Raw genomic sequence first — 23,904 nt, forward strand, 5'->3', positions numbered from 1 at the left:
TTTTTGAATAATTAATCATTATTATTATTTTTTTTTTTGTAAACATCAGAAAGTACATGAAAAATGCTTTAAAATTCATTGTTAATAAATTAAAATCTATAAAGTTTTGACCGACCTAAAAAATATCAATGGTACCGAAAACGTAAAAACTTTCCTCCCCTCTACTTTTTCAATTTAAAAAAAAAATTTAATCTTTTAGGAATTTATTTAATGAGTTATATTTAATTTAGAGAAACATATTCTACATATTGACAATAGTTAATTTTATATAAATTATCTACTATTTACAATAAGGCACACACCCACATAAGGTGTATAGAATAAATACAATGAATTTCTTACAAATAAAATGATGATGATTAAAAAAATGAGAACTTTGAAACATCATTGAATTGTATCAAGTGTCAATAAGCTAATATAGAATAATTTATAATTACACAGGGAATGTAGACACAAAGTTTATGAAAATTTATATTCATCTTTATACTTTATGTGACTAAATTTTGAATATTTCAAAATGATTTACTTAAATTAAAACGAAAAATCTTATTTTTTACTTTTAAATGTTTCTATCAAGTATTATTAATTATTAAAATTCTCTTAAATTACTATGTCATCACAGCCATTTATGAAAAAAGAATTAAACTTATTTTATGAGTAAAAGTTTCAAAAACACGAATATTAGAATTCAAAAAAATTGTACTATAATAATATCGAACTTTTTTATAAATCAGAAAATATATTTTCAGATATTTTATTAAAGAATTTTAATAAAATTTAAGAAGATGCAAAAATAAACGTTTTTTCATACAAAATAAATAAATATAAAACAAATAAAAAAATGTTTTTAGTTTCTAGCTTACAGTCTTTTTCATTTAAACAGTAGATTTGAAATTACACTTAGCTCATCTATCGCCGCTACCGTCTTCTTTAAGTAACAATGCTTTTTTCTCTTTTTTGTCAGTTAGTTCAAATTGAACATCTTCAGTAGACGTATCAACATCAGCTGAGTCTCCTTTTTCCAAAATAGAATCTTGCGAAACATTACTATCAGACTGCTCCTGTTCTTCTTCTTTCTCTAAAATTTGTTTAACAACTTGTTTACTTTTTTTCCTCTTACTGCCGGCTTCTATTCTTTGAATAGTAACATTCGTAGGCACCTAAGAAACAAGTTGAAATTGAATTAATAACAAAGAATTATGTAAAAAATTATTAATAAAAATTTACTATTTATTCTTATGAAGGAAATTACCTCTCGAATTAACTCAATTCTCTCAATTGGTTTAGCATTGCTGACTCGTTCTTTTTCTTTTTGTCGACCTAAAGTGAAATGGAAAAGTGGTCCAATGCCAAATCCTAAGGATCCTCCGAATAAAGAAAAAGGTAAGACTATTATTAGTAAGGCCACACCTATGAAGAGTAAAAGAGTCACAGTCCATCTCATAGGCCATGCTAGTTTTTCTAAAAAAGAAAAAATAAATTAACGGATTAACAGTAGAAATTTGACTTTTTAAATAAAAAATTATTATTACTGTAATTTTTTAAAAATTATTTTCATCATTTTAATTCAATTATTACTTTCTAGAATTTTAAACTAAAATTCTTCTTTAAATCAATTTTTTTAAATAATTTTTTTAAAAAGTTCTTCTTTGAGAATTTTTAAATCCATTTGTGTACAATTGAATTTTACCTAAAATTTCGATTATTCTGACATTCTTTAATTAAATAAATTAGAAATTAAAAACTTTAAATAATTGAAAAAAATTCCATTAAACTTTTTGAGAAAAATTAATTCTAAATTTTCTTAAAAATTTTGTCAAGAATTTATAATTATTTTTAAATATAATAAAATTATTCACAGGAATTCCAATTATTCTCAAAAAATTTGAATAAAATTCTTCGAAATAATTCAATTATTTTTAAAATTGACAAAATTCTTGGCAAGAATTCAATTATTTTCATAAACAATAAAATACTTCTCAGGATTTCAATTATTTAAAAAAAAATGTAATAAAAAATCATTGCAAGAATTCAATTATTATCCTAAATAATAAAATTGTTCTCATGATTTCAATTATCAATTATTTTTAATAGTTTTTGCAAAAGTATTCCTTGAGAAGTTTCAAATACATTTTTTTACAATTCAATTTTAAAAAATTTCGATTATTCAGAAATTCTTCAATTAAATATTTAGAAAATAAAAATTTGAAGTAATTTTAAAAAAATTTAATTACATTTTTTCAAAAACAATAATTCTACAGCTATATATGTTCAAAGATTTTAATTTAAAACCTTTTCAAAATTCAATTATTTCTAAAAATTTACGTTATAATGCTTTTAATATTCAATTATTATCTCAAATTTTAACCGAAATTCATTTTTAAATAAATTTTTATTAGAAAATTCTACGAGAATTCAATTATTTAAATACAAAAACAAATCATTTATTGAATAGTTGAATGTTTCTTAAAATTGAATTTTGATGAAGAACTTTATTAATAACTTTTGAAAATAATTCATTTCTTTTAAGAAATTTAGTTAAAATTTTACAGAAATTTAATAAATTAAAAAATTTTATCACAATTTTTGCAAATAATTGAAAACTTTTGAAGAATTTTATTAAAATTTTTAAAAATAATTGAATTTATGAGAAGAATTTAAATAATAATTTATGAAAATAATTGCATTAATGCGAAGAATTTGATTCAATTTTGTTTAATTAATTGGATTTTTGACAACCTTTTTTAAAAAAAAATTCTACAGAATTGTTAATTAAAAGTATGAAAAGTTCAAATTTTCCAAGATTTTAATTTAAAAACTTTTCTAAATTCAATTATTTCTCAAAAGGTACGCTATATTGCGTTCAATTTTCTATAATAATCTAAAATTTTTAACTGAAATTTATTTTTAAATCAATATTTACTAGAAAAATCCACGAGAATTCAAATATTTAAATACAAAAATAAATATTTTATTAAATAATTCGAATGTTTCTTAAAATTGAATTTTCATAAATAATTTCATCAACAAATTTTTAAATAATTGAATTCTCTTGACAAATTTTAATAAAAATTTTTAAGAATAAGTTCATTTTTCGGAAATTTGATTAAAATTTGATTGAAAATAATTGAATTTCTCTAAAGAAAAAAGAGTTTTTGAAAATTTTTTTTTATAAGAGTTTTTAAAAATAATTGAAATTTTGCCAAGAATTTTATTACAATTTTTTGAAAATATTTGTATTTCGGAGAAAAATTTATAAAGATTATTGAAATTTTGACGAGAATTTTTGTAAATTGTTTAACACAATTAAATTTCTGCAAAGAATTATATTATTTTGAAAATAATTGAATTCTTGAGACGAATTTTATTAAAATATCTTTTCAAATAATTGAATTTCTTTAATGAAATTTAATAAAATTTTTAAGAATAATTTCATTTTTCGAGGATATTCCATTAAAATTGTATTCAAAATAATTGAAAGTGTGAGATGAGTTTTATTATTTATGAAAATAATGAAATGTTTGCGTAGAATTAAAATTTTTTTTTAAATAATTGAATTCTTTTGAAAATATTTATTAAAGTAGTAGATTTATTAAAAATCATTTAATAGAGGAAAGTTTTTGAAAATAATTGAAATTTTGTCAAGAATTTTAATAAAATTGTTGGAAATAATTGAATTTCTAAGAAGAATTTTACTACTTTTGAAAATAATTGAATTTCTGCAATCATTTGTCATTGATTCAAAATTCAATTTCTTTTTTGTGTTTTTAATTAAAATTCTTCTATAAAACCATTATTTAATAATCAATTAAAAATATATATTAAAAAATTTAACTGATTTCAGAAGAATTGGAATAATTAAAATTTCTCAAAAATCTACGTTCTTTAAGACGATTTCTAATTAAATTCATTCAAAATTGAAATTTTACAAAATTTCAAATAAAAATCTTTTAAAATTCATCTGTACTTATGAAAATTGTAAACGCAACTTTTTTAAAATTCAATTAATTTTGAAATATTTGTGTAAAATTAGATTTCAAGAATAAACTTGAGAAAATAACAATTTTCCAGGATTTCGATCAAAATTCCCTGACTTTTCCAGGTTTTTTCAAGGTTTATAAAATTCCCTGACATTTTCAGGTTTCCAGGTTTCCAGGTTGCGTGGCAACCCTGAAATTTTAACTCTTTAAGGCCTGATTTTTTTTAAAGTAAGGATTCGCATGTTTTAAAGCAAAATGTTTTCGATAACCCTTATATGCTCGGTGTTCCAATTTTTAATCTTACGCTCGCCGGGTTAAACAATAAGTATTTCAAATAAGTACCAGTTGCATTTTCAACAAAATTGCTGATTACATGTCCGGCCACGGATAGAGGGTGCAGAATAAAATTAGTGCACATGTGAGATAATGCCTGTACAGGTGTCACTTGAACGAAAGGATCCACTATCATTGCTTCAACATACTTTTCACATTGTTCCGTACTACCATCTATAAATTTATTTAAAAATTAACTTCTCAAAATTATAATGAAGGCTTGTTTAACAATATATACCAATACTTTAGAATTAAAAACTTTGAATCTTTACAAAGGTTTAAAGTGAAACTTTAAACTTTCAATTTTTGAAGTAAAATTACTGAGTTATGAACTTACGGAAAGAAACTTTCGATAAAATGTACTGCATCATGTTCATTTTTTCTGGCTGACATTCGATCGGCATTTGGGAGTACATCATTTGTTTGGCAGTTTGTTTAATTTCTGCTTCCTAAAAGAAAAAAATTTTTTAATATACTTAGGCATTTTTAATAAAAAGAAAAGTAAAAGAAAATACATACCTTAACGAGCTGATACCACGTCATAAAAAAGCTGATAACAATAATTAAATCTATAACAAGAAGAATAATCGCTCCTCTTGTCCATCTTATGTATCTACTTACAAATAATACACTTATTACAAGTAATATTCCTATGCAGACATATTTCTGTAAAGTAATAAACGAAAGAGTTATTTTAGTAGTTTTTTTTTAAATAAAATTTTAATTAAACTTAGAAAATTAATTTTATGATTTTGATACTTACGTGTTTTTGAATAAATGACAAAAACAATTCTGAGTAAGAAAGTGCTTCATCAAAAAATGTTGTACTTGGTTTCCGTATTATATCACTAAGTATTGAATCAACAGTTCTTATTGATACTTTGACATTCCCAAAATCACGGAGGACTTGCATTTGAGAACTTGTTGCTTCCAGGTAAATGTTTCCACTAAAAATCTCGTCTTCTTCCTTAAAAAAATAAAACCATTTTAATTTTAATAAAATTCTAAGTCACAAATTCAATTTTTTTGAATGCATTTTCAATAAATAATTTCATCACTGTGTCATCTTTAATTCTTCATATTTTATAGTTATGGAAAATTCTATTTTATAGTTTTAAGTAAATCTCTTATATTTTTTTTTAAATAATTTTTTCTGGCAAAACAGGAATCTCGACTTAATTATCCTTAAAAAAAATTCTTCAACTTTTGAAGTATTACCTTAAAAGTAATATGTGACATCAGCATATTCACAAGTCTTTTAGAAAACATCTCGTATGCTAAATTATTTGACAATTCGTCTCTGCATTCTTGTAATTTATTATCACAATTGCAATTTGCAGATTCCATCGTTTCTTCTGATGTTTCAATACTGGAACTACTGCTGAACATTTCTGTTGAAATTCTATTTAAATGAAATGTTTTTAATATAAAATAAATTTTAAGTACTACATATACATTAATATTAATTTCTTCTGAAAAATATAACGATACTCTTTGTGTAATAAATTTCAAGTTCTAAATTTATATGTGTGCTTCTTCATGAAATGTTAACTTTTGGTAGTGTCCGTTTAGAAGAAATAGAAATTTTATTGACCAATTTAATTTTATCAATCTAATTAACCTAAATCAATTAAATTTCAGGCGATTACATTTTTACTTGGTCCAAATTTTAAACGATTAAAACCAACTGTTGATAAAAAAATAGTCAAATTAATTAAAATACAACACATAATTTTCTAAAAATTATTTGCATCTCACGAATCGCGAAAGTGCTGCGTAAAACGAATAAATTTTCTAAATATCTCAAAGTAAACAATAAAATATGTTAATATTTAAATCTTTTTAAAAGTAAAAATTTAGCCCACAGAGCTCGTTTTTCCAGTAGAAATAATATCCTAAATAAAACTAAATTTGAAAATTTTACTTTTTTTCATTATTTGTAGGTTTTTGCATTTCCTTTCGATGCCTGTTGTAATAAAACGAGTGAGGATCTATAATATTTTGATTTGATCTAAAATAGAAAAATGTCATTAGAAAAATTAGTGAATAAAACATTAATTTAATTTCAAATATAGCAATTTGACAGTTATATAAAAAACAAGATTTTCTAAAAAACTGAAAAAAGATTTACGTGTTTTCGGATAAATCTTGACATGATGAATTTTTAAAGTAAAATGTAATGAGAATCAATTGTGATAGTAAATATAAACTCTTTCGATCTTGGAAAAATTTCATCTTTATATTCAAAATAATATAATTTTGGCCGGTAAAAACTAAACTTTTTCTTTTAGAAAAGAGAAAACTTAACCTCAAAATGTCAAAATGTTTCATTGATGCAAAAAAAGGCCGAAGCACAATGACACGTGACAGAACGTAAAGGTTGCGCATAAAGCTTTCTCCACAATGGAAAGTATCAACCAAAATGAAAATTCTGCTATACTCAGAACGGAAGGTGTTAAATCACCTTAACTCGTAAGTATAAAGGTGCATTTACACCTTTTACGGTAGAAAAATAATTTGATCGACAAATAATGACAAATGTGACAAACACTAGCAGTAAAGGTTTTTCTACAATAGCTTGAAAATTGCCCTCGAAGAAGCTGTACTGATTTTTACATAGAGATTCAATGGGAATTACGAATTCAACACGCCCTTAATAATTTTTTTTCTCAGGAAAATCAAAAAACATTTTTATATTTACACCATAATTTCACACTCATAAAAGTTTATTTTAAAAAAAGTTCTTAAAAACTTAATTGTCAATATATTTTAAATAAACAATGAAAGATTATTATCAAGCCAAATAAAAAAAAAGCTTTTTGTTAATTTCAGAAGTATTAAAATTCAACTTATTCATTATCATTTTGAATAACTTTTTCTATGATCAACACTTTTCCGAGATGAAAATATACCTATTAATAGTATAACATCTCTTTAAAATAACAGTTATATATACTAAATATTAAATTTAAATGCAAAAATAAGCTATAAATAAATTAAATTTTTAAAAATGCTAAATACTTATTTTTTTGTGGAATTTTAAAAAATCTTATTTTTATATAGATTTTAACTTTTCTTTGGGAAGCAAAATAAAGAGGCTTGAAAATTGTTTCAACAAAATGTCATCTAAAAAACTGACTTCTTTATTTAATCATTACATGGTTTTTTTTTTTTAATGATGAATTTGCATAATTATTCTTTTATCATTCAGACACGTTTGCACACATCAACTCACTTTTACATTACTGCTGCTTATGGATGATGAGATAATTATTTATAATATATTTATATTTATATATATATTGATATTAAATTACACTTTTAATTTTTTTTTTCATAATATAAAACACTTGACAAACAAAAACTGAACAACTTATTAGTTTGGGAGCTGCTGCAAGACGATAATTATATGCAGCAATGTTGGAATATTGCTTATATAGCGAACGATTAAAACTTGGTTCAAATCGTTCGGTTTTCAATATTTATTTATATAAATATATAGCACAAGAAAAATCTGCCGAGAGTCTTAGGTTTTAAATATAAAATGTACATCGTAAAAATTATCTTTTTTCTCGAAGAATGTTAATTTTAAGGATCCAGGATTAATCCTCCAGTCTTCGAAACAATATTATTTTGTTTCGAGTAATTATCGTCTATTCCTACATTGCGCTAGCGCATAAACGTAGGCTGCGCAACTCCTGGAATACAGTCTGATTCGCCACTGTAGCAAGCGTATTTACAATTCGTCGTGATCCTGGAAATAGAGAAGAAAATTTATTAGTAAATTGGAAAATGGTTCATGAAAACGAAAAATTGGTGGTTGATTGTCAGTAACGAGGAATTCCACCTTTTTTTCGCTCACAAAGGTCAGAAATGGCGTTTATCATCATTTTAATTCTACACAATTTATGGGATAACTTTGTATAAAAAGAAAATTAGTTTAGTTGAATTTAAAAAAATAGTTACCTCGACTTCATTATCTTTTACTTCGTCTTTCTTGTCATCCTCATCTTCGTCATCATCCTCATCTTCATCGTCTTTAGCATTTTCCTTCGATTCTTCTTCAACAGCTTTCTCAGCTTTTTCCTGCTCTTCCTTCATTTTCTTTTCACCTTCCTAAAAAAATAACAATTTTTAATAAAGATTTTTTAATTATCTCTTTTTGACAATAAGATAAAACAAATATAATTTTTTATTTCACGAAGAAAAAAGAATAATTTATTTAATTTTCAAAGAATTTTAATTATTAAATTCATTAATATAAACGCGATTTCTTCAAAATTTTAATAAATCTAAAAAAGTCATATGTTGTTAAAATGTTAAAAATAATTGTAAAAAAATTTTAATGTTATTATTTTTTTTATGTATTTGAATTTTTGGAAATTTGTATTTAAAAATATTGAAAATAATTGAATTTTAAAAAATTAGAATGCAAAAATTCTAAGAATTATTTTTATCAAAAATATTTTTATATAATTTTTTTGTAGCTAATTTTCATTAATTACTATTTTTAAATTTACACTTGAAGATTTTTCATTAAAATTTTTGAGAAATCAATTATTTTCAAAATTAGCAATCAAAATTCTTATCAAAAAAAAATTAATAAATTAATTATTAATTATTAATTATTTTTTATTTATTTTCAAAAATTTTTATCAAACACTTTGAAAAAAATCAATTAATTTCAATTAAATTTTACAAAATTTCAATTATTCAAAAAGATTTTTAATTTGTATACTTTGAAAATTTAATTAGAAAAATGATTTAAAAATAAGTTTTGAAAAATATTTTTATACTTATTTTTCGCACTATAAAAATCGAAATAAGTTACATTTTGTATTAAAAAATATGTGGCCACCCTGATTTTACACTAATCGGTAAGATTAATTATTCTTTCATGCTCTGTGTTATTATTTCGAAATATAGACTTTCAGTTGATACTAATACTTACAATAGTCTTATTCAATAAATCATCCACGACTTTCTTGGCGTACTCAACATCGTCAGTAATGAGGACATTGTCGAAAATGGTTCCAGCCTTAACTTGCCAAAGATCGAATCCAAGAGCACAAACTTCATCACGTTTGTAAATTTCAGGATCAGAAGTATATTCAGGATTGTCGATGATTGGATGTTCCCAAGCTCCTTTGTAATTTGGATTGGCGATTTCTTCTGGTTTCCATTCTCCCTAAAATTTCCAAATTTCGCATTAGTAACTAAAAGTGTTTTTTTTTTGTATAGACTAAATATTTTATATCTCATCCATTATTCATTCAATTAAATAAATTGAAAACAAATTTAAATTAGTTTTACTATAATTTACCTTGTATTCTGGGTTATCGACCATTGGTGGTTCCCATTCGCCGTCCATTTCATCGTCCCAGTCTTCGGGTTTGGTGGCATCTGGATCTGGAATGTGTTCTGGCTTATCCCAATCTTCAGGCTTCGTGTCATCGGGGTTGGGGATTTTTTCTTTATCATCCCAGTCTTCTGGTTTCGATTGTTGTGGATCTTTAATTTTCTTTGGTGGAAGGAAATCCCAGTCAGCCTCTAATTCTCCAGATTCAACTTTCGCGTTGTCAATGAGGACCTCATAGGTATTGTCTGGCTTAACAATTAGTGTGTAAAAGTGAGTATAAACATCGTCCTTGCATCTGATGTCCTTGTTGATGAGATAGTTCTTGCCCTTGTAACTGAAGATTACATGTACTTTCTTGGTTCCAGGACCGCAAATATCAGGTCCTAAAATAAAACACAATCAGTAAATTCTTTATGTTCGGAAAACTGTAAAAAAAGAACTAGATAACCGTAAAGTAAATAAAGAAATTAAAAATAAAGAAAATTAAGCAAAAACGTTTAAATTTCATTTAACAAAATGGTAATTTGTCCAAATAAATATGAAATAGAAATTAAAAGAATTGAATTTCTGTGAAAAATTTTGATATTTTTGAAAATAATTGAATTCTTGTGGAAAACTTTATTTGTGAAAATAATTGAATTTTTTGAATAATTAATTTAAAATAGTATTAAAAATAATTGAAATTCTTCGATGAGTTTTATTATTTATAAAAATAATTGAATTCTTGCTTAGAATGTTATCAACATTTTTTTTAAAAAATTGAAATTTCATGATAAATGTTTTTATTAGTGAAAATAATTGAATTATTGTGAAGAATTGTATAAAAATTTTGTTAAATAATTGATTTTTTCGAATTTTTTTTTGTAAATGCTATTCTAAATTAATTGAATTTCTATGGAAAATTTATTATTTATGAAAATAATTGAATTTTGGATGAATTTTATTAATTTTTTTTTTAAACAATTGAATTCTTTTGCGAAATTTTATGAAATTACTAGACATTGAAAATAGAATTTCGAATATTCTTTTAAAAATAATTGAATCGTAATTTAAAGAATTTGATTATAATTTTTAAGAATAGTTTTTTCATTTCTAGTATTAGAGAATTTAAAGTAGTGAAAATACATTTTAAAAAAACAGAAATAGTAGCTTTTAGTGGCTGAAATAGTAAATAATAAATAAATAAAATAGAAAAAGTAAATAGTATGTTTTAGTAGATGAGTGCGAAGCCTGTAAATCTGATCAATTTGATTGGTTAATTTTTTCCATTCACGCTGAAATATTCTTAATAGATGCTTGTTCGGACAAATGACCAATGTGTTAAAAAAAAGTCATTTAAAATTACATTTACTTAGATATCTTAGCCCCAGTTGATTCACTTTCCGATAAGTGTCTGATAAATTTATCGCACGTTATTTCTTATGACTATCTGGCAATTAAAGTTAAGTGAAAGTTGGATCAACTGAGGCTTAAATAAGTTAATCCTAAATCTTTTTCTTTAAACTAAAAAGTGAATTAAATAAAAATTCGTTTCTATTTGTTAGCTAAAAATTAACTTTAATTAAATTAATTAAAAATCTAAAAAAAATAATGAAAAATTCACTAAAATTCACATATAATGTAATGAACTTTTTTTGAAAATGTCCATTACACTGAAAATAGACTTGAATGTTACTAAAAATTAATATTATTATATCATTAAAATTGACATCAAAAGATCTAATAAAAAGTTTTGATTACTTTCGATATTTAAAATTTTGGTTATTCTTGGAGAAAATGTTTAAAAATAAAAAAAACATACCAAACATAATATGATAAGGACTTTCTCCATGCATGTCCTTCTGATCAAGAGAGCAGTCAAATACTTTTGCATATCCACCGCCGCAGTCGATATTCTGTTCATGCTTCACAGAAAATTGAATGACAAGATCCTTATCTTTATTACTGAATTTATCAAACTTTCGACTCAAAGCGTAAAATCTGGCATCCTGAGAAGTTTGAATACCTAAAAATAGAGTAAAAATTGTCAAATAATTATACTTAAGTGCAATTAGCAGTAATTGCATATAATTAAGTACTTAAAATACTGCCAAGCCGTTATCCTAGAGAAAATTGTATTTAATTTCCTTTCTTTTTTAAACTCACCTTTGTCATTGTCTGGATCGTTCCAAAAACTACCATGACTGAGTACAAATTTACCATATTCAATTCCTTTATGTTCTGATTGTACCCAATTTTCAAGGGACTTTTCTGAAATCACAAAAAATTTATATTTTTAAAAATGATATATTTTTCTTTCTATAAAACTAAATTGTAGTTGTAATTTGAAATTTTAACCGTAAAAATAATTTTTATTCTTTTATTTTAAACTTTAATTTAAAAATGTAATGAATTTAGAGAAAATAATAAAAAAAAATTCTCTTTTGGGAAAATAACATCATTTCCAATTGATTTTTACAAAAAATTTTCTATAATTCAAATAAAAAATATAGATTCTATTCTTATTCGCCTTTTTAAAAATTACGACAAAATTAGCGAATTAATTATAAAATTTAAGTATATTTAAAATTTTTTTTTTGTAAATTATAAAAAAAAGTTTGTACTCTCATGTAATGTTGAATTATAAGTCTACAAGTTTATAATTAATTTATTTTTAATGCCTTCAAGTTAAATTTTTTTTGAATTTAAATTGATTAAATATTTTTTTATAAACTATGTTAATGTCAAATTAATGCAAAGTTTTAGCTTTATTTCTTAAAAATGAAAATTCCTATATTCGAAATATGTTTTTTTCATTAAAAAAAATTTAATTAATGGTCGCCCCTATATCACGTGGACAGTTTTTAGGAAAAAGGGGGACAAGATTGTCCACGTAAGAAGGGGGGGGGGGTCAAAGCAAATGTCCACGTGGACTCAGTAAATAAACTTTGATTTTTTTCCTTATATTTTGTTTATTTTACTTTTAAGTTTCGCGCCACTGTTTTTAATTTAAAAAAAAATTATTACCAAAAAAAAATTCTTTCTCGTAGCACAAAAAATTAAAATATTCTTGAAATATCATATTTTATTTTATTTTTTAATTTTATTTCTTTTTAAACAAAATATCCATATTTATTTTATCATTTTAAAATAAAAAACTTTTTTTACTGTTCCAAGTTTTCGTATATCAAAAATATTATTCTCTCAACAAAAAATGTCCACGTGGACAACTCTTGTTGTCAAAAGTCCACGATTTCTATAATAGGGGGAGGGGGTCATAGTGATAAAAAATTGTTCACGTGGAATGTGGACGATCCCTAATAAAAATTTATTAGTAAAAAATATAACCAGTTGTTAAACTGATGTTTATTTAAATTTATTAATAAAAAAAACCTACATTTTTAATATTCGTAAAACAGCAGCGCTTTTGTGGTCCAAAGTTTAATTTAAAATTTAACTCTTTAAAATCCTGTACTTCTACATTTAAATGGGTTTTTAATTTTTAAATGTTGCATTTCTGATTTCGGTTTAAGTGGGGGAAAAATCTTTTTCTGTTTTAATATTTATTATTTATGGAAATTTAATAGTAAATTTTAAAATACCCGATTAGTAAAATCTTAGTTATTAAAAAATGTACTTTCAATCTAAAAATATTTAACAATGAGAACGAGGTTAAAAAAAACTAGACTGAATTGTAATTACGTATTCATTTATATTAAATTGACTTGAACACTTGGGTGTTTAAAGTGGCGCTAGAAGTACTTTAAACATTTGAAACTTACTTATTTCTTAGTTTAAAAAAACAAACTTTCATTACGTGAATAGAAACTTTCACAAAAGAGTAAATGTGTACGTGTGACTTTATGTATGCGAACAAAACACTTGTCTTTCTTGAGCGAGTCTAATTTTATTACGTGAAGGATAGAAATGACAATATTGATCACTTAAAATCTACCCAAAGTGAAAATTAAGATTATTAGCATTTGAATATTTACAAACAAATTTATAAACTAGTTAATATTAAAATTAAATTTATTCGAGATTAGCAGGACTGAATTTTTCAATTTTCATAAGAGAATACAGATTTACTTTTTAACTCAAAAAAAATGTATTTTATTTTTAAAAAAACATTTTTTAATAAACAATTTCAATTTTTAAAAAACAAAACCAATTGAACAGAAGTACATTTACGGAATAAAATTAAAATAATTAAAACTGACAGAAAGATGGAAAACACTTTCGATTAAATGTACGAGGCATAAATAAAAATCGATTTTAACAACAGAACAGAATTAAACAATTTCGAATAATTTTTTAAAGAATGTCACATCATCAAATGGAATTGTTTTAATATCAAGAGTTCGGAAATTGAGTTTCATGAAAAAGTAAATTCTCAATGTTGCTTAGAAAAACCGGCATTCGAAAAAATAATGTTAGTTTACTCACCGTCAGCAAAAGTTTCCTCCAAAAATACTTCTGCTTTTATTGCAATAATTGCCAAAAAGGCAATATACACGGAAAGAGTACGCATTTCCAAGTAATAATTCCTTGTTGTCTGAGAAACGAACCGATAATGACAATACACAAAATGCCGCTGATGATTTTTAGCTGTCGTCGTCGTCAGCCAAGGCAGACAGATGGAAAGCGCTCATTGGTCAATTGTAAACAGCGAATCAACGCCAACCACGCTCCACCACGACAAACACTCCTATCATTCTCTCTTTCTTTCGATAACTTCCATCTCATATTAGGGCTAAATCACAATAATTGCAATTGAAACTCCTTTGTAAATACAAAGCATGCGATAGAAAAGGATATAAATAAATTTCTGTCCTTTTCTTTCGATTTTGATTCCGAACATATGAGAGATTATCTATAGTTTATGGCCAAAGCAGAGTTTCAGGACGAGTACGAGAAAAAAAGGACAGAAATATATCTGTCTCCTCCCTACCACACCTACAAATGGCACGTGTCACACTGAATTTTATTTTTTGCAGTGTGTACGTCATAGTCGACGTAGGCAAATTTATATCGTTAGAAATTAGTAAATTATTTTTTAAATTCCTGTTCTTTCCAGATTATAATTAATTTAAAATTAATTTTTTAATAGAACTTGATAAGAAATGCACATAATTAATATATATTCAAGACCCCAAAATTACCATTCAGCAAAAATAAAACAACCTAATTCTATAAAGAAACATGAAAGAAAATTGTAATTAAAAAAAAAAAAAATTACATTACATTAGCTCAAATTTCAAAATTGACCTACCACAATAATTTTCTTCTAAATTTATTTTAATTGGTGAATTTTAAAATTCGGACTGAGAAAATTCTGACAAAATTAAGTCTGTTAAATAACAATTTTGTTGTATGTTGTGTTCATAAAATGTCAATTTTGTTAAAGGATAATTTTTTAATGCATTTTAAGTCGATTAAAGGACAATTTTGTTGCTTGCTTTGCGGTTAGATAACAGTTTGTCTTATCAGTAAACAAACTCATGCTTTGCATTGTACTAAGGGTACTAAGGCTATTAAGTCCAACCGCACAATAGGTTCGCGAAATTCGTTCGCGAACGAGACGCATGAGATAGACAAGGACACAAATATATCTCTGTCCTTTTCTAACTCATGCTTTGCGTTCGCGAACGATTTTCGCGAACCTATTGTGCTTAGGCCTTTATTCTATAGGACCATTGTGGACTTAGCCTAAAAAAGTTTCCTCCATGTTGTTCATTGCAGTCGGTAAGGTAGATCAATCACTAGATATAGTTATCGATTGTAGTTAAAGAGGTAGGAAATGATGAAAAACAATTTCAATAGGATTTATTTAACAAAAAAGTTAGATGGCAATAGTGAGTTAAATAGCAACTTAGTAGAGTACTTGTTCTGCACCTTTCTGCACGTCGTCATGCGAAGGTTAATTAACGTTAGACGTTTCAGAAGTTTTTTTTAATACTTTGCACACGCAGTGATCGACGGGAAAGTGAAAATAATTGTTCGTCAATTTAATAGTTGTTACGTGCGGTAGTAGTATTGAAAAATCAAAACTCCTGGTCGTTTGTTTACGACAATAGAAGTACGTGACATATGTCGTGTTCTGCATTGCAGGTCATATTTTCATGAACCGTCACGATGGAAAATGTCGTGCTTATGGTGAGAATGTGAGAATTGTTTTTACATCACTCTTAGACTGCGAGAATCAACGCTTTGTCTCAAAGTCTCAATAGTGAATCTTGATAATTGTATATGTAATTCTAATGTGGAGGAAAATGTCGACAACATTTCGATAACCAGTGTGACCCCCCCGGAGTCGATGGATTTCGCATGAGACGCCCAGTCATCTTCCATTTGAAACTTTGCACTCCAAAGTAAGTTGTCTCGTTTAAACATTGCTTTGCCGTTAATGTGAGAAAACCTTTTTTTTTGCGTTCGTTAATATTGTCGATACGAGACGCCCGATGCTTTTTCCTTGGCGCCCGTTGCTTATTCGAGCGTTTCGCAATCTCTGTATATCTAACAACATTGTGTTGGTATATAAAGTTTTGTTTTTAGATTTCATTTTGTCGGCACTCGATGGAAAAATGAACAGTAATTTGCCCCTTCCAGAATTCATTCTAGAATCACGAGTACAACTAAGATTTCACGAGACTTAAAACGTCGATTGTAATTGCAAATTAAAATCTACTTTTCTCTTTCCTTCCTTCCCCAATGTCTGCTTTATGTAAACACCTTTGTGTAACTTTCATTTTTATTTGCATCCAATTTTCATTCATTTTTTCGAAAATTAATTATTTATTTCTAATTGTGAATCTTTGTGAAATTTTAGTTGTTAAATTCCTGGTCACGGCCATGTACAAACATAAAAGGACATCAAAGTCAAATTAAGACGTAACTACTTTGTTTTCAAAAAGTCATTTTATCTTTCAAGTTCTTTTTGTTCGTTCTGTAATTAAATTAAAGAAAAGTGAGAAAAAATGGTGTCATATTTTTTTTCGATTAAATTTATAGACTTTTTTTAAAATAGTTAAAAATACGAAGTGATTAAAATAGTGAGAAATGGAATAAAAATCTGTCAAAAAATGTCTATTGATGATAATTTTAATGACAGTGACAATATTTTTCAGGTGATCAGAGTGTAGAATTTTTCCGTCGTCTTAACCAAATATAGATCTTCTTAAAGGTGAGTTCATTTGGTATTTGTTTTATAAAAGTGTCGTATACGTATTTGTGTGAATTTGGTGCAATGTGATTTTAATAGAGGACGATAGAAATATGCCTATGTCAATATTAAGAGCATTGTGCAAGTGATTGAGAGATTGCGTATGTATTTTAAGTTTGCTATTAAAATTACAATTATTCTACTTTTAGAATCAACGGTTTCTTATTTTTTCTTTTACTAAATCTTATTTTTAACTTTATACTAAATTTGTCTAATTTGTTTTTGTGATTTTTTTATTTTAAACAGAATGTGAAATTTCAGACAGTAAAAATTGTCTCTACGTTTTTGTAGACCTACATATTTTATATGTAGTATTTTTGGTCGCTGAAAATGAAACAAAAGTAAAAATTGCTCCATCATCCTCTATTTTGGATAAAAATAAAATAATCTGACAAGTGTGAGTTTAACTTAAGATTCTTTTTGTTTGGAATGAACGATTGTTTAATTTTACATTTAAATAAGACTCATTGTGTTTCAATTAAAATTAAATTATAAAAAAACACCACTTTACCGATTTTTAATATAATTTATTAATTCTTATTTTAATTTTAGGGAACATAGAATGTCACCTATTTTCAATTTTTTCACCTACTTTGACAATTTAACAAACATTTTTAATCAAATTTTTTAAATAACTTAATTTTTCAAGAACTATTATAAAAGTATGACTTATAAATTATTTAATGAATAATTTTTACAATTTTCATAAATACTAGATTGATAGGAGAATTTTAGTTAAAAATACTAAAAGAATTGAATTTTTGAAAAGTTACAAATGATTCCAGAAATTCAATTAGGTTTTCAAAATTTATAAATATTCTTCGCAAAATTTCAATTATGTTCAAAAATTTAAAAACAAATTCTTCTCAAAATTTCAATTATCTTTATAAATAATAAAATTCTTCATCGAAATTGAATTATTTTTTAAAAATTTTAATATAATTCTTGGTAAAATTTCCCAGGAATTCAATTATTTACAAAATTTTTAATAAATTTCTTCGAAATAATTCAATTATTTTCATAACTAATAAAATTATCACAGAAATTCAATTATTTAAATTCGAAAAATATCAATTATTTAAAAAGATTTTTGTAAAATTCGTCGCAAAAATTCAATTATTAAAAAAAATTTAACAAAGTTCTTTTCAAGAATTCAATTATTTTTATAAATAATAAAATTCTTCACCGAAATTCAATTATTTTTATAAACTTGAATAAAATTCTTTGCAAGAATTCAATTATTTATATAAATAATAAAATTCTTCACAGAAATTCAGTTATTTTTATAAACTTGAATGAAATTCGTTGCAAGAATTCAATTATATTCAAAAATTAGAAGAAAAAAATTCTTGTCAAAATTTCAAGTATCTATTTATAAATAATAAAATTCTTGGGAAAATTTCAATTGTTTTCTTAAAATAATAAAACTCATCGGATTTTTAATTATGAATTCTTCTAAAATATGAAGTCAAGTTGCTTGTTCTAATTATCGGACACGAAAATTCTTGTAAATACAATTATCGGACCCCAATTATCGGACACTTAGAAAGACCTGTCATAGTTAAAGATTATGTTGTTGATAAATAATTATCATACAAGGAGAACTTTAAAAACCCATTAAAATAAGGGGATAAGACAAATAGCTAAATAAAATAATTACAGTTAAATTTAAACTCGTAGGTATTTCCCAAAAAGCGAGCAGTCGCAGTCTGACATTGGTACATGATAAAAAAATTTGCTCCAGTTCACGACACTTAATTATTTGGGAAAATAATTATTAAAACTACAATTTTCTTTAGCGCATAATTAATCCAATGTGTTTTGTGACAGAATATCACAGTTTTGAAGGAAAAACTTGTAAAATCATAATTTTACAAACTTTATAAAATATTCAATTTCTTAACTTTTTCACAAGGAAAATGAACAAAAATCGTACATTTCATACATCGTGTACGTGTTGTTCTATAATTGTTCTTTAATTCTCTTTACACTTTTCTACGTTTTTTTTTCTTTGCCACTTATAAAAAAAGTCGTAATTTTTTAAGACAAACACAAAACGAATTTGTAAATATTTTGATGTTTATTTAAAAAGTTTGTGCTTGTAAAAAGTATATCTATTTTCATATAAGTGGACTCCCTAAATTTGTTATTATATGCTTGACATTTGAATAAAATAATTGTCATTAAATAGAAATTGGCACTAAAGTTATAATGTAACCCATATTAATGCCCACAACCAGCAAATTATTTGAACAATTTCAAAGAATAATAATTTTATTAACTAAATTGAAATTGTTCAAGTAGAATTTAATGATGTATATTGCATAATTTCATTTTCACCGCATAATTTTAGCATAATATTGGATTTTTCATAGCATAATTTAAAAAATTTGATTGTCATAAAATCTTGTCTCTATAGATGAACAAACATTAGTTATTGAATTTGATTACGCTTAAAAATCTTGATCTTCCAAAGTTAAATGTTAATTTGCAGTATTACAAAAAGCAAATGATTCTTTTTGTTTTTAACGCACACTGCTTCAATAATGATGACAGTAAATTTTATTGTTTCCTAGAATGCAATGGTTCCGAAAACTCAAAATTTTTTTTCTTTTCTGCTCTTATTGTTAGTTATATCTGCACAACTGAACGACACGATCATGTTTTTAAAAAAGCCTGAATTAAAAGGTAATGTTGTTTTGATTCAGAAACATGTTAAACTGTAATTCAAGTCAAATAGAATAATTTCATAGTTTATACTTAGTAAAAAGGGTCGCCATTACAATGTCAAATTTTCAAACCAAATTTGATGTTGCCGTATAATTTAGGGCTCATTTACGGCTTCCAAGTGGACGTAGAATGAATTTGAGAAAAACACCCCTTAATATAAAAAATTGGTTTTTTTAAATACTACTTTCAGATAAATTTTGACTAGTTTAGGAGTCTCTTAAATATTATTAAAGTGAAATTTTAAAAACTACCCCTTAACCTTTAAAACCATCCTCCTACCATTAATTTTCAATTTATTTTAATTCCATTTAAAAACCATAATATGTCCGTGAATTTGAGTGAAAAAATTTTTTAAATATTTTATTTTGTCAGTAGGGGGATTAGCGGTAGTTAGTTAGTTTAGCGGTAGTTTTTAAAATTTTAATTCAATAATATTTAAGACCCCTAAAAAAGTCAAATTTATATGAAAGATGTATTTGAAAAAATCAGTTTTCTATATTAAGGAGATAGTTTTTGTAGCTAACGGTGGTTTTTGTTGAAAATTTAATTCAAAGCCATTTAAGAGCCCTGAATGAGCAAAGTTGTGGTGTCAGGTTAACAGACCTCAAGTTTGACGGTATATAGGGAAACCACTGAAAAATTTTAAAATTAACAGTACTAAGAATTGACTATATGTACTTAAAAAAGTAAAAATAATTTAACCAAGTAAATAATGTTTCAATATTCATCTTAAATATTAATATATATTTATTACTAGGGGAAAGAGAACTTAGAAGATAAAGTCTACCATCCTATATGATTCTCCGACATGGCGTGCGTGTCAATTCAATCAGTATCTGCCTAGATGTCACACCACAAAGTGATTGAATCTACACGCACGCCATGCCTGAGAAATGAAGGCGTAACTACTTAAGACCATTTTACTCAAAATATTAAATTAAATAGATATACTTAATACTAAATTGATAAAGAAACGATTAAAATAAAATGGAAAAAGGAAATCAATAAAAGAACAAATAAAATAAACCCAAATCTAAAAGATTATATTAAGTTTTAATTAGTACATGACAGAAAATATTTACTTGAATTACCCCCCCCCCCTTTACCCTTATCCTTCCAGAGAGTATGACCTAATTCTTAAGTCAATAACATTTATATCACTTTTATATCCTATTTTATTCACATATTTTATATTTTCTATTATTTATTTAGATAATGTTTATACATTTACATTTAATTAATAACCTAATACAACGAAACAAATGAGATATTCTATTTGAAAACGACCCTCTTCATAAATTGCCAATGTAAGGCACTTTTGAAATCATTATTTTTCTCATTTAATAAAACCAAACTATATTTGTTATTCATATGCAGTTTTGATAGACAATTTTCTTACCTTTATGATGGTATAAAGAGTCTTTTTTCTTAATTTAAATATAAAATGTTAAGTTTGAAAGATAAACTTTTGAATATCTCAAAACACATTATATTTAAAATTGAATCTTTTGTCAAAGTTAAGATTAATCGTCAGACAAGCTACAGCCGTTCAAAGACATCGTATCTAAAAAAAATGAAAAATCGCTTTGATACTGAAGCATGTAATTTATTAATAATCTTGATAAAAAAAATGCTTAAAAATAAAAAAAATGGCAGCGATTTTAAAAAACACGGCCAATTTTGAATATCAAATAAACTTTTTCATTGACGAATTTTTTTGAATCTTGGTATCCTAGGGTTCTTGGGGTCTGATTATGAATTTGAAGTAAGATTTTTAAAATTTAATGAACCGTATATCTAATATCATAGAAAAGGGACTTTATGGTCAAAAGTATAAAGATTTAGAGATTTAAAGATCTTAAAGAATGTTAATTAATTTCTAAAGTATATTAATTTTAAGAAAACTGTTAATTCAAAAATGTTTGTAATATCTTTTAAAAAATTAAGCAAATCCTCTTGTTTAGGGAAGATTTATTGCATAATTCTCGTCTGTACTATACGTATATACTTAATATTCAACTTTATGCGCGTATGTGAAATTATTAATTTACATTCATTGTTCTTTACTTTATAGATCGTAAAACAATATAGACTATTTATGATTGCTTGTTATAATTACAAAACTCATTATGAACTTTATAATATAATATTTATATGAATATTATGAACCTTTGTAATAGCGATCGTTTATTTCAAATCAGGGTGGTTTGGCATCCCAGATTTGAAATATTTGTAAAAGTTTTCTATTTTACTGAAAAAGGAAGTTTAGTGTAGTGGATTTTGTTACATTTTTCAGTAAGGAAGACGATATGGTCTTATTTATTTTTTAATCTGGACCATTCTCCAGAATGAATTCAACCGAACGTATTTTTCACCGAATGACAATTTTCTCGAATACAATTTTATCGAATGCATTTTGACCGAAAGTACAGTATCAAAACAGCATAAAATTATAAACTTGATCAACGAAAAAAATCTGTTTAAAGTGTTCGAATTTTTTAATACATTACACAACAATTATTGTTAAAGCATTAGAAAAAATTTTTCTTTTTTATTTATTTTTGTGGTAAACTATTATACGTTATCATTGAATAAAATACTTGTTAACCAATTTTTTTCGTTGATAAACTTTGTGGACTTCAACTTGTTCTGTAAAAAATTTTTTTTTTTTTTTAATTTCTCTAATTAAATTACGAATCTGTAGTCAGATTTTCAAAATTCAAAATGGCGACCCCGAAAACTCCCGAGTAACAAGTTTCTAGCGAAATTGAGCAATTTTGAAAAAAATGCAGGGCTCAGATATAACATTTTCGACTTTTTTCGACTATTTTCAAAATATGCGACTTTTTTCGACTTATTTTCAAAAATTACGACTTTTTCGACTTTTCTTCCGAATATTGCAATAATTTTTAGTATAAAATGCAACTTATTTTCGAAATTTACAATTGAAAAGAGTTTCAGTAAATATTGAAATAATTTTGTAAAATTTAATTAAAAATAATTGATTTTTTTAGTGTTTTTTTCTAAATTTTTGAAAATTAAAATTTGAAGAATTTTAATTGCAAATTATTTTGAAAACAATTAAAATTAAATTCTTTGGAAGAATTTAATTTTTAAAACAATTTTTACTATATTTCGAATAAATTCAATTATTTTCTAAAATCTTAATGAATCCTTCGAAACAATTCAATTATTTTTATATAAATGGTAAAATTCTTCGCAAGAATTCAATTATTTTTATAAATAGTAAAATTCTTTGCAGGAATTCAATTATTTTCAAAACATATTTAATTGAATTTCTCGGAAGAATTCAAATATTTTCAAATATTTCCGTAAAATTCAATTATTTCTTAAAATTTTTAATAATTTCTTCGAAACAATTCAACTATTTTTATAAATTACTTAATTTTCAAAATTTACAATAAAAAAGAGTTTCAATAATTGAAATTTTGTAAAATTTAATTGAAAATAATTGATTTTTTTCAAAGTGTTTGATAAAAATTTTTGAAAATAAACTTTAAAAGAATTTTAATTGCTAATTTTGAAAATAATTGATTTTTCAAAAATGAAAAATCTTCAAGTGTAAATTTAAAAATGGTAATTAATAAAAATTAGCTACAAAAAATTATATAAAAATATTTTTGATAAAAATAATTCTTAGAATTTTTTGCATTCTAATTTTTTAAAATTCAATTATTTTCAATATTTTTAAATAAAAATTTCCAAAAATTCAAATACATACAAAAAAATAATAACATTAAAATTTTTTACAATTATTTTTAACATTTTAACAACATATGAATTTTTTAGATTTATTAAAATTTTGAAGAAATCGCGTTTATATTAATAATTAAAATTCTTTGAAAATCCAATTATTTTTATAATAGAATTTACCAAATTTCAATTGTTTGGCAATTTTTCAATTTTATATAATTGAAAAACTATTATCTTTCATAAATAATTTTTAAAATATTAAAAAAAATTAATTTTAAGAATTTCTTTATTATAATTTTTTGAAAATTAATTTTAAGAATTTCTTTATTATAATTTTTTGAAAATTAATTAATAACTTAAAAAACATGGGACAGTTAGAATCATTATAAAGAACTGAAATTTTTGTATTTAAATGATAAATCTGTTTATATCGTGGTCTTGGGTCCTTTGGACCCAAGATCACAATATAAACAGATTTATTTAACAAAAATTAAGATCCTGAAAACATTCTAAGTTGTATTTAAATAATTGAATTCTCTAAGAACTTTCGGAAAATTATTAAAAATAATTGATTTTGAGAAGAAATT

General features: G+C 24.4%; 3 protein-coding genes across 4 annotated transcripts in view; 1 reads left to right on the plus strand and 2 right to left on the minus strand.

Annotated features, from left to right (window-relative positions):
• Positions 1 to 738: 738 nt before the first annotated feature.
• LOC122510503 (chloride channel CLIC-like protein 1) lies at positions 739 to 6,676 on the minus strand. 2 transcript variants are annotated; one of them, XM_043625199.1, is made up of 9 exons: positions 6,622 to 6,676; positions 6,238 to 6,324; positions 5,532 to 5,715; positions 5,077 to 5,280; positions 4,833 to 4,979; positions 4,651 to 4,762; positions 4,323 to 4,487; positions 1,253 to 1,461; positions 739 to 1,160 (listed from the first exon to the last, which is right to left on the minus strand). In XM_043625199.1, exons 1-9 carry the CDS (start codon positions 6,642 to 6,644, stop codon positions 906 to 908), a joined length of 1,386 nt encoding a protein of 461 aa, XP_043481134.1. In that variant the 5' UTR covers positions 6,645 to 6,676; the 3' UTR covers positions 739 to 905. The 2 variants fall into 2 exon arrangements, with proteins under 2 accessions (XP_043481134.1, XP_043481132.1); XM_043625197.1 differs by lacking the exon at positions 6,622 to 6,676 and adding an exon at positions 6,445 to 6,593.
• A 743-nt stretch (positions 6,677 to 7,419) lies between these two features.
• LOC122510512 (calreticulin) lies at positions 7,420 to 14,273 on the minus strand. Its single transcript, XM_043625219.1, has 7 exons — positions 14,098 to 14,273; positions 11,818 to 11,922; positions 11,474 to 11,677; positions 9,637 to 10,055; positions 9,265 to 9,501; positions 8,280 to 8,429; positions 7,420 to 8,067 (listed from the first exon to the last, which is right to left on the minus strand). The coding sequence occupies exons 1-7, from the start codon at positions 14,180 to 14,182 to the stop codon at positions 8,050 to 8,052; spliced, it is 1,218 nt and encodes a 405-aa protein (XP_043481154.1). The 5' UTR covers positions 14,183 to 14,273; the 3' UTR covers positions 7,420 to 8,049.
• A 1,246-nt stretch (positions 14,274 to 15,519) lies between these two features.
• The window catches only part of LOC122510506 (myotubularin-related protein 3), a 34,409-nt gene continuing 26,024 nt past the window's right edge, over positions 15,520 to 23,904 (plus strand). Inside the window, exons 1-2 of the mRNA XM_043625202.1 lie at positions 15,520 to 16,022; positions 16,779 to 16,834. The gene's annotated coding sequence lies outside the window, so the exon portion shown is untranslated. The remainder of the gene's footprint in view (positions 16,023 to 16,778; positions 16,835 to 23,904) is intronic.

The sequence above is a fragment of the Leptopilina heterotoma genome, unplaced genomic scaffold (genome assembly GCF_015476425.1).
Source record: "Leptopilina heterotoma isolate Lh14 unplaced genomic scaffold, ASM1547642v1 Lhet_7, whole genome shotgun sequence".
Classification (NCBI taxonomy): domain Eukaryota; kingdom Metazoa; phylum Arthropoda; class Insecta; order Hymenoptera; family Figitidae; genus Leptopilina; species Leptopilina heterotoma.

Excerpts from the sequence above, each read along its gene's own strand:
- LOC122510503 (XM_043625197.1), bottom strand. The coding sequence starts at position 6,548 with ATGAAATTTTTCCAAGATCGAAAGAGTTTATATTTACTATCACAATTG. Across the intron at positions 5,281-5,531 it reads TGTCACATATTACTTTTAAG|GAAGAAGACGAGATTTTTAG; the intron begins GTAATACTTCAA and ends TATTTTTTTAAG. Across the intron at positions 1,161-1,252 it reads GAATTGAGTTAATTCGAGAG|GTGCCTACGAATGTTACTAT; the intron begins GTAATTTCCTTC and ends CTTGTTTCTTAG.
- LOC122510512 (XM_043625219.1), bottom strand. The coding sequence starts at position 14,182 with ATGCGTACTCTTTCCGTGTATATTGCCTTTTTGGCAATTATTGCAATA. Across the intron at positions 11,923-14,097 it reads GGAGGAAACTTTTGCTGACG|AAAAGTCCCTTGAAAATTGG; the intron begins GTGAGTAAACTA and ends TTGTGATTTCAG. Across the intron at positions 8,430-9,264 it reads ATTTATTGAATAAGACTATT|GAAGGTGAAAAGAAAATGAA; the intron begins GTAAGTATTAGT and ends TTATTTTTTTAG.